Genomic DNA, 19,332 nt, shown 5'->3' with positions numbered 1-19,332 from the left:
CCTTTGTCACAGCACCGCAGGACACTCCAGCTAGTGGAGTTGCCCGCCCCCTCCTGCCCCGGCCCCCACTTTTGGCGGCAAGGCCGGAGAAAATAATGAGAATAACAAGGAGGAGTCACTGGACAGTCAGGACAGCCCCTAAGGTGTCCTGAGCTGAGGTGGCTCTAACTTTTAGAAATCCTCCATCTTGCAGATGGAGGATTCCCCCAATAGGATTAGGGATGTGACCCCCTCCCCTTGGGAGGAGGCACAAAGAGGGTGTACTCACCCTCCGGGCTAGTAGCCATTTGCTACTAACCCCCCAGACCTAAACACGCCCTTAAATTTAGTATTTAAGGGCTTCCCTGAACCTAAAGATTTAGATTCCTGCAACTACAAGAAGAAGGACTGCCGAGCTGACAAACCCCTGCAGAGGAAGACCAGAAGACACCAACTGCCTTGGCCCCAGACTTACCGGCCTGTCTCCTGCCTTCCAAAGAACCTGCTCCAGCGACGCTTTCCAAGGGACCAGCGACCTCTGAATCCTCTGAGGACTGCCCTGCTTCGAAAAAGACAAGAAACTCCAGAGGACAGCGGCACTGCTCCAAAAGAACTTCAACTTTGTTACAAGGAGCAGATTTAAAGACCCCTGCAACTCCCCGAAAGAAGCGTGAGACTTGCAACACTGCACCCGGCGACCCCGACTCGACTGGTGGAGAACAACCAACTCAGGGAGGACCCTCCGGCGACTCTACGACTGTGAGTAACCAAAGTTGTCCCCCCTGAGCCCCCACAGCGACACCTGCAGAGGGAATCCCCAGGCTCCCCCTGACCGCGACTGTCTGAACTCCATTTCCCGACGGCTGGAAAAGACCCTGCACCCGCAGCCCCCGGCCCCTAAAGAAACGGAACTTCTGTGCAGGAGTGACCCCCAGGAGGCCCTCCCCCTTGCCCAGGTGGTGGCTACCCCGAGGAGCCCCCCCCCTTGCCTGCCTGCATCGCTGAAGAGACCCCTTGGTCTCCCATTGAAACCTGAAGGAAACCCGACGCATGTTTGCACACTGCACCCGGCCGCCCCCGCGCTGCTGAGGGTGTACTTTCTGTGCTACTTTGTGTCCCCCCCCCCCCCGGTGCCCTACAAAACCCCCCTTGTCTGCCCTCCGAAGACGCGGGTACTTACCTGCTGGCAGACTGGAACCGGGGCACCCCCTTCTCTCCATTATAGCCTATGTGTTTTGGGCACCTCTTTGACCTTTGCACCTGACCGGCCCTGAGCTGCTGGTGTGATAACTTTGGGGTTGCTCTGAACCCCCAACGGTGGGCTCCCTTGGACCAAAAACTGAAACCTGTAAGTGCCTTACTTACCTGTTGAAACTAACAATAACTTACCTCCCCCAGGAACTGTGAAAATTGCACTGTGTCCACTTTTAAAACAGCTTATTGTGTTTTATGTGAAAAGTATACATGCTAAAGTAATGATTCAAAGTTCCTAGAGTACTTACCTGCAATACCTTTCAAAAGAGCTATTACATGTAAAATTTGAACCTGTGGTTCTTAAAATAAACTAAGAAAATATATTTTTCTATAACAAAACCTATTGGCTGGATTTGTCTCTGAGTGTGTGTACCTCATTTATTGTCTATGTGTATGTACAACAAATGCTTAACACTACTCCTTTGATAAGCCTACTGCTCGACCACACTACCACAAAATAGAGCATTAGTATTATCTCTTTTTACCACTATTTTACCTCTAAGGGGAACCCTTGGACTCTGTGCATGCTATTCCTTACTTTGAAATAGCACATACAGAGCCAACTTCCTACACTATGTGTTAGACTTGGCATCCTTAGGGTGGTCTTACCCCAGACGGTTTGCCTTTACCTCCTATTTTTCTGACGGTGTTTTTGATGGCCTTAGGACTGAGTGCTTCACCACTGCTGATCGGTGCAATAGTACATGCACTTCTCCCCTAAAACGTGGTAACATTGGTGTAACCACAATTGGCATATTTAATTTACTTGTAAAACCCTTGTAAAGTAGTATACCATATACCCCGGACCTGTAAATTAACTGCTACTCATGGGCCTGCAGCACTGATTATACCACTAACATGAGTAGCTCTGTAACCATGGCTCAAGCCTGCCACTGCAGAGCCTGTGTGTGCAGTCTCACTGCCACCCTGACTTGGCATTTAAAACCTCTTGCCAAGCTTAAAACTCCCATATACGCCACCCCTAAAGGAGGCACTAGGGAGCCCATGGGGCAGGGTGTCATTTAAATAAAAGGCAGGACATATACTTTTAGGTTTTCATGTCCCGGCAATGAAAAACTCCTATAGTCGTTGTTCATTACTTTAAGGCCTGCCCCTCTCGTAGGCCAGCATTGGGATTTCCTCATAATACCTTTGAACTGTAATTCCTGATCTCAGAGAATTAGCTGCATCATGTTTAGTACTATTGGAATGGTAGTAATAAATCATCTTTACTGGTAAAGTCAAATTTATTATTACTGTTTTTGGAATGGCACTTTTAGAAAGTGGGCATTTCTTTGCACTCGCTGCCCTCTGTTCCTACAACCGGTCTCCACTACACGTCTGGCTGGGGCTTGGTGACAGCTACACTTGTGCATTCCCTTCAGACACACAGAATACTCTGCTGCATCTGCCTCCATCTACATAGTGATGGGCCTTCCTGGGGAGGGAACTGAGAAGGGCTCACACTTAGACCTCAAGGGGTAGTGACCTGAGTCCAGACAAGGGGGCCGATTACCTGCCACTGATAGTCTGGAGCCGAGGCTGGCCTGAAAGGGGACCTGTGCCCTTCACAAGAACTCTTTGTAGTCATTCCCCATATCAAAGGCACTTTCTAGTCTAAGTGCTGGGTCCATGCACCCACTCAAATCACTACACTTCTGGACTCTAGGAAACGCTGCTGGACTAGACTGCTGTGTGCCAGGATTGCCACTCTACCAGGACTGACTGCTCTCAGGATCTGCTGTCCGACGTTGCTGTGCTGCCTGCTGATCTCTGCCTGGTAGCCCAAGACTCAATCACCTACCCAAAGTGACTGAGCCACTTTTGCTTTCCCTTGGCGCTCGCTTGCATTGTCGACCACCTGGAGCGACCCTGCTAAACCGTTGCTGTTTGCTTCTTCAATCACCCTGAGCAGCTCTGCCAAACTTTGCAGCTTGCATTTTCAATCACCTGAAGCGGCCCTGCTCAACTTTGCTGCTTCAACCACCTCACGCGGCTTTGCCTAACCTTGCTGCTTGCATCTTCGATCACCGGTATTGGCCCTGCTAAATTTTGCTGCTTGCATATTCAGTCACCCAGTGCGGCTCTGGTAGTCTTCGCAGGCACTACCTCCTCGATCTCGTCATTGATTAGCAACCATGTTTTATTTAATCCTGCAAAGCAAATCCTTAACCATTGACAATTTGGATCTGTATTGTTCTGGTCTTGAATTAACCAGATAAACTAACTGTATTTTTCTACACTGGTGTGGAGTCTTTTTGTGGTGTACCTCTTGTGATTATTGTGTGTGGGTTTTACAAATACTTTACACATTGCCTTCTAAGTTAGGCCTACATGCTCTTCACCAAGCTTCCAGAGGAAAAGGCCAGGTTAAGTTATGTTGTGTATTTGACTTACCCTCACTTGTATTGTGGTCCCTACTCAGACAGGGTGCTTTCCTCTGCCAGCTAGAGACCCAGTTTCAACACTGTGGAAACAATAAGTCGACTAAATGAAGGCTGGCACCATAATGGGATTGTCTTTGAAATTGTTCATGATACAAATGGGTAAAAGATCTCACCACACCCAATATTCTAAAATATTTCCATGTTTTGCACTTACGTATTTTAGAGTACTGGTCCAGCATGGAACAAGAGAAAAAGTGGACATACATACCGTATTTTCCGGCGTATAAGACGACTTTTTAACCCCTGAAAATCTCCTCAAAAGTCAGGGGTCGTCTTATACGCCGGTATACGGTGTGCTGAAACTTCAGGGACAGACGCCCTGTAGCTGAGCCACCGTGCGTTGCATTTGGAAATCGATTCCAAGCGTATGATGAGTTCCGCATCCCACAAGATTCAGCTACTTGTGGACACAGAGCTGATTGGTCAACCGTGAGTTGAGCTGTCCTTACCGTGTGCCGCAATCCTCGCTGGCAGTTGTCTGGACAGGCACGTATTCCTGCATGTGCTCCAGGCTATTCCACTTGCACTGTTTTATGTTTACATGTTTGATGACAAACAGCCTTCTGTTTATAAGTGACAGTTTTCCTATTAAGTACCTGCATGTCATAAGCATTTGAATTAAAATTACCTTGTTAAAATCAAATCTGATGTTTTTAAATTTTTATTTGGTGTGCGTTGGAAGAGGGGTAGTCTTATACAGCGAGTATAGCCCAAACCCTATATTTTAACAGGAAAAGTAGGGGGTCGTCTTATACGCCCAGTCGTCTTATACGCCGGAAAATACGGTAGATAGAGCAGTTTGGAGAGAGGGCTGTCCGGTGCGAGGTCTGTTGTACACAAGGATCAAGACGAAAGAGCATGTATATCAGTCAGATCATCAAAACCACTATATTGATCCGGGATCAAATTCACCTATCTTTCACCCTCAACATCCTGACTCCCACTTCCCAATACAACGAAATCCTTAATTCTTGCCTGCGAAGAAAATGGTACATTGAAGAAGGAAAGAAAGTGTAATTACCTAAGGTTTTAGAACAACGTAAACAGTTTTTTTTGTGTCCCTGATTCCATGAGCATTAATTACATTAACATTATCGACTAGAACACAATAAATAAGGAAACAACCACAAGACCTCGCACATTGTTTGAAAAGTGTATCAAGGAAGATAGTGGCACTAAAGGCCTTTGTTGTGAGGTTGTGTTGCTACTGGAAAGCAGGCCCAACAGCTCCAGGGCATACCATGACAAATTGGTTAAGATCATGGACAGGGAAGTATAAGACTGAGAATGGCAACAATCGTGGTGCGACTTTGCTACATCATATAATGGAGAAGCACATTACAAGGGTATGTACCAGTGGCATACCTTCTTTTTCCCATCGATCCAACAATCTCATAGATTTACCCAAAGTGTTCGAGACTTTGAGACTTGAAATGGTTTGAGCAAACATTCAGACTTATTTGGTGGGCTTGTTCGATTAAAGTGTTGAGAGTAGAACTCTGTCACATCAAGTATGCATTAGTCTTTCCCATTACGAATCATATTGTCTTGTGCACCGGAGACAATAAAACCAAATACCTAACAAATGAACAATGCTTTACTGATGCACTTGTCGGTAACAGCAAGAACTTTGATAGCTGTCCTTTGAAAGTAGATGGCTATTCTTCAAGCGACCCAAGGCATACAAAGACTGTGGCAAACTTTAGCTGTGGAGAAATGATTTTATGATCTCATAAACCAGGATATGACATTTGCAAGAATTTGATAGTTGAGGATACAGTGCTATGGCCTCAATATTTACAGTTGTACATCTTGATTTAGGGGAGCAACAAACATTAGCACAGGTGAATATGATATCCATAATTAAAGGAGACAAGAAAAACCATTGTTTATTGTCCATCCAGAGGGAAAGACGTTGTGTGTGTGTGTGTGTGTTTGTAATGCTTTTTTGGGACAGGTGTGTCCCATTTTGCATAACATTGTACCATAATTCAATTTTATTAAAGTAGAGGATGATTTATTTTACTTCAATTACTTATGGTAATAAAATATAAAACAGTGTTCGCATACCTGCATTTTTTTAAATATCAATCATTATTTTTATCAACTTTTTTTATTGCAGGTTGCTGAAGTTCTTCAGATGCCTCCAATGAGAGTATATGAAGTAGCTACTTTCTACACAATGTTTAATCGTCAACCAGTAGGCAAATACCATATTCAGATCTGCACAACTACGCCCTGCATGCTTCGGGACTCTGACAGCATTTTGGAGGCAATTCAGAAAAAACTTGGTATCAATATTTATGTATAAATCCATTTTTTAGTAATTTTATTGCATGACTATTATGCATTGTTGTAAGAAATTGAAAATATGGGTTACTCACCTCAAATAATAATCACAATCCTTTGTCAGGGTGAACCACAAAAGTCACTAAACAAACGTGTGCTTTAACCCTTTAATAGAATGGCTCAAATCACTCAGCCCTATTTTTGCAACACTCAAACTGCAATAAAGTAAAAACACAACACAACACAAGAATAGGCCCGAACTAATTCAGAAAGATAGAGTAAATGAAAAAAAAAAAATGACACCAAAACGAGAAAAAAAAACAATAAGTAAAACTAGAGATATGAGTTTTTAAAGTACCAGATAAAAATGGTGCCATCTGTGGGTATCTGGTTGCGCTGGACCAGGACAAAGTCACAGTTTCAGGTCAACCATGATGGAGCGCGGGCCATAAACAGGACCAGGTTTGTCCTGCTGAAGGTTTTACCTTCTGACTTGGATATGGGACATGTACTGCAGATCTCTGCATTGGGCCTGGTGAAACTTTCAGGTGAGAGCTGTGTGGCACAGTGAGGTTCGGCGTCGGATCTGGTGAAGCCTTTATTCGACAGCTGGTGCGGTACTGATTTGCAAGGCTTTGAGTTGGCCCGAGCTGAATCCAGGGAGTTTTTCTTCAGGAGCTGTATGGCTCTGGGTCAGATTAGATGTAACCTTCATTTATGTAGGGAGAAGTGCACTCTTACCCTTGTCAAGGGTCCCTGACCTTGAGGACAGCATTTGGGGTAGTTCATGACTCACTACAGAGAGGACAGCAGAGGGGAGGGACCAGCCCATCTCCATTTGTGTCTGGTCAGCTGGGAAGCAGGAAAAGCCTCTAGAACTGATGTCTCTTTTGATCACATAGAATGTCAGCCGACTGACCCTTGAGATCACTTCAGGGGCCCTGGGTTCAAGACAAACAGGTCCAGTCTTCCTTCAGGCTTTAGTTAGCAGGACACTTGAGTCTTCACAGGCCCAGGAGTGTTCTGATTTCACGCTCTGGAGGTGCTACTTTTATGCCTCGTGCCAGCTTGTTTGTGTGGAGTCAATCCTGTGTCTACATCCTAAACTGGTTCCTCCCTCTCTTCTAGGTTTGGCTTCACTATGGCCAGTGAAAAAAAAGCAGGGGCATGTCTGGTGCCCGTTTGTTCTGTGTGCGCCAGGGCAGGTTCCTTTTGAAGTGTAATCAGGGTAGGGGCATAGCTCCTCTACAGCTATCCTGTCAGGAAGACCCACATCTTCCCAGGCCCTCTGTCCCTTGTCTAGCAGCAATACACATCTCACTCTGGGGAGCCAGCAGGGGTCGGGTAACACCTGGGCACTCGCAGTAAGTACATTTTAGATTTAGGCAAAAAAAAAAAAGGATCAGTTTCTAAAAGTGTAATTTCCAAAAAAGTAAATTAAAACCCAACTTTACCGTTAATTCGAATTTTAACTTACTATTAAAAGGAGTCTTTGAAATATTTTTCTGGCTGCTCCCAAACTAACTTTAGCCCTTGATAAATGTAGTAGTGTAAACCAGTGTCAACTTATGGGAGGCCACCCTTGCCACAGTGAAAATCGCCTTTGGAGATTTTTTGCTGCCATACATGTAAAATATAATATCAAATATATATATGTCGTATCTTCTAAATCCCCTGAACTCTGCCCTATAAGCATTTGTGGCCTACCTTAAGGACAACTTATGAGTATCAAAAATTAAGGTTTAGGCCTGGCAAAAGGTTTATTTTGCCAGGTTGAAATGGCATGTTAAAACTGCACACACAGGATACAGTGGCAGCACTGGAGGCATGTTTTGCAGTGCTACTTTAGTGGGTGGCATAATAAATGCTTCAGTCCCCAGTAGCATTTAATTTACAGGCCTGGGGTACATGTTTTATGATCTAGTAGGCACTTATAAGTAAATTAAATGTCCCAGTTAGGTATATGCCAATGTTATTGTATTTTAAAAAAAGAACACTAGCATTTTACCATTGGTTAGCAGGAGTACAGCGCACAGAGCTCTAGCTCCATCAAAAAAATGGACTCGGCTAAAGAAGGCAATAATCTGCAGGAATGCCACTCCTAAAATGTTTATTTCGAACGCTGGTATTACTGGTCAGTGGTGTATGCAATTGAGATTAGTATTTTTTTTTTCTTTTAACTCGACAACAGTTGGTTTGGCCTTTTGTCCATACGCAATGAGTTTCTCTGCCCTCTGGGCATTATCTCAAACTTCTTCAATTTGTTTAACACTACTTTAGTTGATCCTCTGTGCTGTTATGCCCCGAACCTTTCATACCTCCAAATCCTGAGTGAGCATCTAAAATCTCCTTGTCGGATGACGTCACCATATTTTTTTTTTTTTCATTTGTATACATTTGAGGCTTATGGGATACTACTTCCTCTCTTATTTCTTCTTCACATTGGAGCAATATTTTCGCACTCTTCTTGGATTTTAATCCATTTTTTTTTTGGGTACTTTGAGTAGTGCATATTTTTCTTCTGCACTGATTTATCTCTAAATATTTAAGAATTTCTTATGCATCATAACCTACATTTATCTTTTATTTCTTCAGTTTCCCCAGTGACTGTTCTAGAAACATGACTGGTGAGTGCAGTGGCTGATGTATGAGGGTTTTGAACTGGTAGTTCATCCTGACAAGTCAGAGCACCAAATGTATGTTTAGAATATGCCTAAAGTTAAGCATAATTTCTGTAATACGTGACCTCTGCGTCCTTCCTGCAGTGGACCTTCCAGGAGTTGCTCCTGTTGGTAAATGAGGATCATTTTAAACACAGAAAGGTGTGCTGTTCCGCTAGTCCTGCCTCGCTATATTGTAGTGAATGGACAATTCAGGTCACTAGGTGATCCTTCGTAGGGTGCACAGACTCTCACCCACTGTCAGCAGACCCTAGGCACCATATTGAGGGTTAGTCTGACCCTCCCAGGTTTCTTCATGTCCCATTATGCCTTTAATAGCCACTTTACTGACTCGCCAACTCACAGCCTTCACTTCTGCTGCATAGAGCATTCACCTCCGACAAGAATGGTGCTACTCCATGTATTAAGGTGCGTGTGTGGGGTTGGAGTGACCGGCATCAGCAACTCCTGGAACACTGCTGTGAGATTAGTATGGCCACCCTTCTCCCTCTTGATTTCCCAAGTTATGTGTGCACTCTTGAATTTGTACCCTCCATCCAATAAGGTTCTTCTCTCTTGGGTCCTCCCTGGGATTTGGGGTCAGTAGACAGCGCTCAGGCTAGCCTTGCTACCATCTGGTCTGGAGTGTATACCAAAACCTCAGAAGAACTAGTCCTCTTCCACCTTGGCTCAGGTTATGCCGCCCGCCCCAATGTTTTTTTTCATTGAGTTTTTGCATTGATAGTGTGAAGACATTTTGACAGTATCTGGCATAACTTGTTTTAAGAAACTGGTTTATTTGGGGTCGTAGAATCATCACAACTCTTATCAGGCCAACCCTCAGACTCACTAAATCAACCTGAGTTCACCCCATTGGTAGCTATGGCACAGATCAAAACAGGTTTGCCTTAGGGCAATGTCTGAAAAATGTATGCAGTACCTAAACAGTAATAGAGCCAAATGCAAAACAATAAAGACCAAAAACCAAATTAGACAAATAGAGTAAAATGTAGTAAAAACAATGACAACAATCCAGTAAGGGAAACTGCAGATATGAATATAACTGGGAGAAGTTGGAAGGCAAATGCAAAATTCACAGTTGAATTGGATATTTAATAAACATTAAATGTAGTTTTTAAATTATTTTTCTAGCTAATTCCACTTCAGATGGAAATGTATCGGAACTTTAATCTGCTTTTTAATTTTCTCTTTGGGCCAGCCAGCCTTCATACAGTGAAAATAGATTTTGAGTGCTAGTCACTGTAAGGATATGTTAACCTTTTACATGCCCTACATTTAAATACCATGCACCCTACCTTTTGTGGTACAAGACCTACATATTGGTGACTTATTAATATTTAAAAGGGAGGTTTTGACCTGCCAAAAGGGTTTATTTTGACAGGTTGAAATTTATTTTATACACTGCTACAGTCAGACTACAATGGTATGCCTGAAACCATGTTTGCTCTGCTAAAGTAGTGTATCACATAATAGTTGCTGCAAGTCACTATTGACACTTCACTTACAGAGAGTCTGGGTTCATTTTGTACCGTATATTAGGGTCTTATAGGCAAGCTAAATATGACAATTAGGAGTATACCAAGTCCATCAAGTTGAAAGGAGGAGCACCTGCACTTTACCACTGGTTAGCAAGGGTAAAGTGCTCTGAGTTCTAGTACCTGTGAAAACAGTTAAAGCAAGAAATCTTGGGGTACACCATGCAAAATATGGTTATTTCCAACAAAATGTTTTTTTTTAAATGCTTTCATACACAAGCTTTTTGGACCTGTGGTTCCCGATGTTATTAAGATGTTAACATCACAGCTCTACTCTTTAGTGCCAGTTATATTGACTTGCCAAAGTAGCAAGTTCTGAACTCCATCACCCACAGGATGTTGAATCCTTTTCCCTGAGAACAGGGTTGTGCTGTGAATCCATACAGTTTTTGGTAAAGTTTGGAACTAGTTAAATTTTAAACAGAAAATGTCTTACTAGTTTCGGTGTGTTAGGCCTTGCTCGGGTCATCCATTGGGTAGTGCCATTTTTATTATATTCACTATATGTGTTCATATGAGTGTTTTTCTGATTTAAAATTAATAGATTGGACAATTTAAATCAAGATCATGTTCTTTCTGCAGCTTTTTATTTGTTCAGTATGATGTCCCTTTACAATGGCATGTAAGACCTTTCTGAGTTGTGCAGTGCATTCAAAATAATTTTTACCTTTTAACCCTTTGGGTGCGGGCGTCGGCCACTGGCCGATGCCCTCACTACCTCCTTGGTGCGGGTCACGACCAGTGGCCGACACCAGGGAGGTGGTTAATAAATCCTCGGGTGCATCGCACCAGAGTCTTAATAATTTTTTTTTTAAACCCCGGGAGACACTGAAGCTTTTCTGTGTCTCCCCCCACCCACCCCTTTGCAACGTCGGTGCGCTATTGACCCAGCAGCTAAGAGGTTAAGTTATCCTACTAAGTTGGTAATGCAGTATTATGCCAGGAGGGTCAAGATAAATGTGTGGCCTTTCAGAACAGCACTCTGATAATTTAAGAAGCTCTGTGGGTTGTGCTCCATACTTCCTGCAGACGCTATGCAGTTGATGTTGGTTGGTTGGGCTGATGCCCTGTTTAAACAGGCCATGCAGAGAAACATTTTAGGCAGATCTGTAACGGCAATAGATAGCTTTGATTCCTTTGTATAAGATTAAAGAGGTGCTGTTAAGCTAACCTAAGTATATTATACTCCCTCTGGTATCTTTAGTCCTTTAGGTTGCACCTTCCTTCATTAAACACGCCCACTCTGCCTTTAGCTATTGGCTGGTACCCCTGTATAACCAATAAAAACATAGAAATGACCGACAGAATCCATGTGTAGATATTCACTCTGGTCCCCTTCCTTATATTGATATCGATTTTCCAGCTTGGTCAAGAAAGAATCAGAACTGACCCGTGCATGTGATCGGAGGTAGAAGAGGCCGAAAGCCTAAGTTCAGGAGTTAATACTGTGTGTAATATTACTCATAGGTGCAGGAAGTAGGGTAGGGGTGCTACAGCACCCCCAAAGTAACCATGCTGAGTTCTGAAGATCAATGAGTAGTATAAAATGCCTTTAAAGTTTGTTTTATTTTGACCCATTTGCTGTGCATTCAAAGCTAGAAGTCGAATGTCAGACCCAATCTTCTGACAAGCTGCTGCTTATTCTTTTAAAATGGAGAATGCTGTTTACTTTTCTTTCTCTGATTGCAAAGTGAGAGGATTTTGAAGAGTGAACTATGCAGCAAGGAAATGATGTCGGAAGTCACGTTTTCCTAACACAAAATAACATTTAAATACCTATAAATGCACTGTACAAATATTTTTAAAAAATATCGGCAGTTGAGAAAGCAGAAATGAAGTGTTTTTTTTTGTTGTTTTTTTTAATTCTGATGTATGATGGAAACCAGGATTTTATTAGGATCAAATAAATCAAAACACTTGGTGATGCACAATTGACAAATGTCGCTGAAACCCAGTTTCAACACATTACCCTTTGTGCGCTATATATTTTTATAACTAAAACTATGTCTGTTCAAAGTTAGTGGTTATTTAATAAAAATGTGCTGTCTGCAAATTACTGCACTACCACACCAAGATTTAATACTATATTGTGACAATGGGCTGTTTACCACTTTCTTGCCGAATGGGCGTGGCTCATTTGCTTCACTTGTTCTATGTGACACTTGCATTTTTCACAGCCCCTATGTTGTCGTTCACGTAGCATTGATGGCAGTAACCCACTCAGAATTGTTTTAGCACCATTGTTATTACTCTTCTGTGTATTAAAGCGTACAGTCTTTCATGTTTGATAATTAATAATTTGTAACTAACCATCAAAATATTTGTTTTAGGAATAAAGGTCGGAGAAACAACGCCTGACAAAATGTTTACTTTGGTAGAAGTTGAATGTCTGGGAGCCTGTGTAAATGCACCCATGGTACAAATCAATGATAACTATTATGTAAGCCAACTTTCTACCTTTCTTTTATTAAAAAGTGCAGTTTTATCGACTCCTGTATGGTATTGACCTGCAATTTAGTCACTCCACCATAATTTGTGATGTTGCCTCCTCTCCTCGACTGATGAATGTTTTGACGTTTCCCTGTTTGTTTCAACCGTTTTTCTGTCTGAAGTTGGTCCAGTGATCTACAGTTTCTAAACCGATATGTATTAGGATTTCTGCTCTGACCAATATAATTATCAAACCACATAAAATATGCTATGGTTGCACATTACATAAGAGCAAAGTCAGCATTGGCTCTGCAAAGCACTGTGTAAGGAAAATCAAGGAAGGTCGTCAGTATCGCACGGGATAAAGGAGCAGGGAAGCACGGATTGTCCACTCCGGCACAGCTCTCCCACATAACTTGGAATGCTGTGTCAATAGCGGGCCTGAAAAATAGCGTGTTGCTGCAACAAAGTCTATATCCATTCATTGATTTGCAACCTTTTTATGGACTTTGGTTCCATACGGTATCTTTCTTGTCGCGCAGAGCAGCTTCCAAGCTCATATTCAGCTAGGAATTAAATCATTTAACCAGAACTGTAAATGTTGACATCGGGTAGTGATGTGAAATATAGCTTAAATAAACCTGAATGACTTGTCACCACTCAGTGATGTTGCCACAGAAAATTAAAATATAAGGGTAAAGGCCTGTAGAGTTACTAAACATCTAACAGGAGCGCCACACTTTTATTTATTACAATTCTCTGGTGTAGCTTTTTTTCTGAATGTCTGTTTCCCATGATTCAGAATACCTGACAAAAACGTAGATTTTTTTGTGTGTCTTCAGAGACATCTGTCTACTCAATTTAGTACAACGTTGCACTCATTGGCAGTATTGCTCAAGGGGACCTCACTGCCTAAGTCCTCGCCCCTGGAAGACTGCTTACTGAGTGAGTACATGCCCCTGAAAGAGACCTCTCCAACATACAGAAAGTTACTTAAGAACGCCCCTGACACCCTAACCCACTTAAGGGAGAAATGGGTGCATGACTTAGGATAAATGGAGTACGATGAGTGGGCGGAGTCTTTGTCATCCCGCAGGAAGTGGGCATCAGGACAGGGTTTAGACTAATACAAATAATACACAGCCGAACATGCTATGCCCTGTCCCTACTGATTAAAATGGGTCGTGCAGTGGGGAGGTCTGCCGACACGGCTGTGGACACCCAGGCACGTTTTGTCAAATTCTGTGGGCCTGCCTCATAATTCAAGCCTACTGGATGGCTGTGGTGGTGTGCAGGAGTGCAGTCAAGGAACTGCCTCTTGGCGTCGACAAAGTGATGTCTCCTGAACATTTGGGGAGAGACTGAGGTAACACGTATGATGCAGTTGTGGTGACCATTAGGGCTTTTAGTGGCCAAACCGAACAATGCAAGAAATTGGGACGCACAGCTGCTGCTTAGGCTGGGAGATTGGACAAAAAATATGGACTGGATCATGCTAACCAGACAGATGGTGTACGAGGGTCGTGGGAGGCCCCACAAATGGACAAATATCTTGGGACCCTGGAACATATACAGGGGAATTATCTGTATTGACTCTGCTCCCGTGGGTCCCACAAGGGTTGCCCCGGGTTCATATCGACGCCGTGCAGTGGTCAACTGATTTATGGACATATGGGAATGTGGGCGGAGTGCTGGGAACCACCATATAGATCTCACTACTAATGTCATTAACATGCTATCATGCTGTGTCTCCATTGTTTGAAAGCATCAATAAAAAGATTTACAAAAGAAAAAAAAAGAATTAGTAAAACATTTGTCAACGTCACATGAGTCTGATCTGCATGTTTATTAAGCCTTTTGTTGGATGCGTTTTCCTACGGACGTTTCACCTTAACAATTCAGTCATCCTTTCCAAGCTTCAGACTGGTCCAAAAAGCCTTATGCCAGCACTACCAGCTAGCTCCGTGCAGCTTCTGCAGCAGCTCAGTTTCCCTGCACGACGCATCTTCTCAACATGGGTCTCCAGAGACCTTGTTTGTGTCTCATTGATACGCCTCTGCAGTAGACTAAGTGAAAAGTCTCCTCCAAAGCTTTCAGGTTTCATTTCTCGTCAGAGGCGCTGCAAGAAGATAACTTTGTAGGTGCACATGGCAACTGTATGTAGTGTTTCTTATCGGAGCACAATGCAGTGGGCTGTGATCTTTTTGCCTCCATGTACCCAAAGATCATCGGGGAGAGAAGTTAAATTTCTTACTAAGGCCTACACAGAGATGCCAATACAATCTCCTTCTCCCACAGACAGCTCACCTAAAAGAACAGTCTACTAAAAGATTTTTCAAAAAAGCGCATAGAAAGGAAAAATAATCTTCTTCCTCTAAGGAACGGTCAAGCTCCCGAGATGATTCAGTTCTCTGATGCCAAACCCATCCTTTTCATTAGAGAATAACGCATGACTGAAAAGGACGAGGCCAGAGTTTCTCCTGCTGTAGATCTTTCGTAGATTTGCTTACATAAATCACCCTAATCGTTGAACCGGGAAATCCCACTGTAACATTCCAATAGCATTCTATTTTTAAGGCCCAAGAGGCTATCAGCATTGACGTTTAAATAGCCTGTCCACTTTGTTGAAAAAGAACCACACTTCCACCAATAATATGAAAGCACACCGAAAGGCAGGCCCACAGAGGTCAGTGCTCTAAAAACATCTCCTGCACATGCCGTGTGAAGGGAATCCGTCCGAGCTCTGCTCACCTCTCTGCCTCTTTTGAATGCAAATTATTATTACCAGAAATTTTACAGGCTTTCCAGCAGACGTTGTCTAGGAGACTTGCTTCAGACTGAGTTTCAGCTATGTTGTCTGAATCTGCTTAAAAAAAAAAAATCTTTTCAAGGCTTGTTCTTATTGCTACAAAACAGACTTCCTTCTCTGGTGATCCTCACAAATAATGTATTTATTGCCTGTGTCCCGTCCAGACAGTGACAGACTGCAAGATTTGCAGAATACTTTCTACTACGACCCTTAAAAACATGGATGCAAGGTTAATTTTGTGGCTCCCGACGTTTAAGGCAAATGACACCAGAGCATGAGGAGAAGACTGCCAGTTTTCCCAAGTCTTCTAAATTGGTTCCAAAAAGCTTATTGTGAGCACAAAACTATCTAAAAGCAATTTCTCGAAAGTATCTAGAACTTCAAAGAACCACCGTGAAAACAATCCACAAAACAGAGAGAGGGAAAGCAACAGACAATGCAGTCCATCTCCTGAAGAATTCATGAGTTAAAAAAGCATGCCACCTTTCCACACCATTACTACCAACACTAGCGACCTCACTTTCTGCATAGTAGGATCCACATTGACAGTCGTGAACCTATGATATTTTCCTGTGTGTGTGTGCGGGAACTCCCAACACTTCCAAGAATGTAGTTTTGCAGATCTTCAGCTAGAAGTGGACATTTAGTGTTTTCATGGTAATTAGGTCTCATCTCCAATTTAAAACAGGCCAGAGTTTCCTGAACATTTTTACTCTCAAAAGAATCAATTTAAACTGTACAAAAGGCTGCAATGGAGCACCTAGCTATATTAAAAAAAAAAAAAAAAGACACCCCTAGAACATGACCTTTCAACCTTCCTCCAACAAAGAGTAAAAGGTAACAAAAGGCACCCAAAAAGGAACCCAGTAGGCTCCATTTCCCATCATGCACTGCACCAGCAGTTTAACTCCCAGCCTTGTGTTTATTCTGGCACAATCTGATTGGATCTGAAGATACTTCAACACACGTTTGAAGATTACATTTGCTTTTCTGATTTGCACATCAGTGAATAAAATCCCTCAGATCAGTGTTTCCCATACTGTGGGTCATGACCCACTGGTGGGTTCTCTGGTCGATTTTTGGTGGTGCGTAAAAGTCCAAGCAATAAATCAAGAAACCTTTAAATTGTGTTTTATCATTAGCTGCTCCTCAGAGGCGAAATGTTAGGCTATGTCTACTGACAGATTGATGCTTATATTTATTAACATGGCCATTGATGTTTACAAACTCCTCTTACTTATCAGTCAAAAAAAGAGTGAATTACACGAGTCTTTCTGCAGTATAGAGAGAATGAAAGTCTGTAGGATGAATTTTTTTGTGGCATAACAAAACTTAAATACTTGTAAAATGTGACCTGTACACATTCATTAGTTAGGAAAACAAAAATGCAGCAGGGTATATAGTAATTTGTTGTAATTCTGAAGTGAGATGGAAACAAAGATCTTAATCGGATCAAGACACTTTACTTGGTGATTCACAAATGATAAATATTCACTATAACCCATTTTCCTAACGTTATAATTTGTGTGCAGTATACTTTTATCAGTAAAAATGTATATCTGTGCAAATTTAGTAATGATTTAAACAGAAAATATTGGTGCCTGTAAATTAGTGTGCTACCACACAAAGCTTAAGTTACATTAAAAAATAGTCCACCTCATATCCAATAAAGCTAGGTGGATTGTGAAAGATTGTCGTTTTAAAAAGTGGGTAGTAGTTAGAGAAGGCTTGGGATACATAAGATAATTCATCTTTGTTCAAAATCCTTCACTTTCTGTGAAGTGCTGTATGGAAGGAAGAAAGGTACTACTGATTCTCACTCAGTGAGTGAGATCGATCTACCATAAACCCATACTACCAAACAAATGTGCGTCCTCCTCTAAAATGCCAAAACGAGCTGTAAAAGATCTTATTCCTCGACCTCAGATAAAATTAGAAGACTGTAGCAAAGAAAGCAGGGTGGGAGGGGGGGAATCCCCATACTTGTCTGAGCATTCTCGCAGTGGGGACTCCCATAGAGTGTGATCTAGGGAGAGAAAGAGGCAAAGAGATCACCTTCTCCACTCCAGGCACTTCTTTGACACAGATGGTGAAATAGAGCATGTGAAAAAAGAAGCAGAGACCTAAAAGACTGTAGGATTGGAGGAAATGAAAAATTCTACCTGTCTCCGTACAAGTGAAGAGACAGCAGAAGACGTCCGAAACCAGATATCAATAACTACTGACAAATGGGTCTTGCACATGGTAGAATAAACTGCTCTTCACAACTCAAACCTCCACCATCAATTCCTTTGAAACCAATTCTGTAAAATCAACTGTCTATTGAGAACGGAGATACCATCTCTTCTTCAAAACAAAGCAATGGAGCCCATTCCTCAATATCAGAGTAAAAAGCATCTATTCACTATATTGTGTGGTCCCCAAAAAGCCCAAAACAAGAAAACAGACCGATTTTGGACTTGAGGCAGCCCAGCAAATGAATCAAGAGGCAAAACTTCAGAAAGCAGGCTTTGCATCTAATATAGTCACAGTTCATGACAAGAGACTGGATGTGCGCTGATGCTCTTCCTGGTGCTTATTTGCACATTCTGATAGCTGTTAAATACAAGAAGCTCTAAGGTTCATTGTAAGCAAAGCACTTTATCAATACATGGTCCTACAATTTGAAATCTGCTCCTAGGACATTCTCAAAAAGTACATGGTTGTTTTTGCATTCGTTCACGCAGGAAAGGCTGTATGTGTGCTATTACCTGGATGACTAGTTGATAAAGGCACACAGTGAAACAAGCAAAGCAAAGCAAAGCAAAGCAAAGCAAGGCTTCAGTACACCCTGCCCTTTTGTTTTCTTTTAAGGACTTCTAGGTCTGCACATCAACAACATGTCAACATGGATCCCGGTGCAATTTCTCCACTATCGAGGTGAAACACAAAAGTAAGAACATATGAAAATGTCACTTACCCAGTGTACATCTGTTCGTGGCATGAGACGCTGCAGATACACATGCTGTGCACTGTTCCTGCCATCTAGTGTTGGGCTCGGAGTGTTACAAGTTGTTTTTCTTCGAAGAAGTCTTTTCGAGTCACAGGACCGAGTGACTCCTCCCTTTCGGCTCCATTGCGCATGGGCATCGACTCCATCTTAGATTGTTTTCTTTCCGCCATCGGGTTCGGAAATGTTCCTCTTCGCTCTGTGATTCGAATCGGAAAAGTTTAAAAATCATCGAAAATCTGTCAGTATTGTTGCGTTTGGGACCGATTTCCTATCGATACACCGGCACCGACGAGACAACCGCTTCGGCGGCCCTTCGGGGCTTCCGCACCCAACCGAGGCCTGGTCAACCCGCCAACACCCATCGTCGAAGCCTCATGGACCGGACCCCCTTCCGTTTCTGTCCGACGTGCCACGCCAAGTATCTTTATACAGACCAGCATCGGGTCTGTAATCTCTGTTTGTCACTAGAGCACAGAGAGGATACCTGTGAGGCCTGCAAGGCTTTTCGGTCGAAGAAGACCTTGAGAGAGCGACGGGCACAGCGCTTACAGATGGCATCGAAATCGACACAACACCTCGACGTCGAGGAGGAAGAGATTGCTATCTCCATCCAGGGATCGGAATCGGACGACTCCGACTGAGACCGACTGCTGACAGCGGGCCAAAAAGTGAGTACGCCTGCCCCGACCCAACCCCAAAGTCAGTCTAAAAACAGAAGGCCTCGGGGACGCCACTGCCTGAAGGCCATGGCTCGACTCACAAGAAAAGCGGTGACCAAGTAACATCTTCGGCACTGAAAAAGGCCAAGATCGTGCTGAAGTCTTCCGACTTGAGTCGAGAAAGCGGTGTCGGAAAAAGTCGACATCGACTGGTCGAAACCAATAAGCCTCGAAAGAGCCTCTCAGAGCAGAGACCA

The 19,332-nt window shown here is 42.9% G+C and overlaps 1 protein-coding gene across 1 annotated transcript in view; it reads left to right on the top strand.

Moving 5' to 3' along the window:
• NDUFV2 (NADH:ubiquinone oxidoreductase core subunit V2) overlaps positions 1-19,332 on the top strand; it is a 134,597-nt gene that overhangs the window by 79,468 nt on the left and 35,797 nt on the right. Inside the window, exons 5-6 of the mRNA XM_069216625.1 lie at positions 5,803-5,971; positions 12,516-12,625. Of these exons, the coding sequence (XP_069072726.1) occupies positions 5,803-5,971; positions 12,516-12,625 (279 nt within the window). The remainder of the gene's footprint in view (positions 1-5,802; positions 5,972-12,515; positions 12,626-19,332) is intronic.

The sequence above is a fragment of the Pleurodeles waltl genome, chromosome 2_1, assembly GCF_031143425.1.
Source record: "Pleurodeles waltl isolate 20211129_DDA chromosome 2_1, aPleWal1.hap1.20221129, whole genome shotgun sequence".
Classification (NCBI taxonomy): domain Eukaryota; kingdom Metazoa; phylum Chordata; class Amphibia; order Caudata; family Salamandridae; genus Pleurodeles; species Pleurodeles waltl.
The sequence above is the reverse complement of the archived record's forward strand: the minus strand, read 5'-3'. Positions and strand labels throughout refer to the sequence as shown.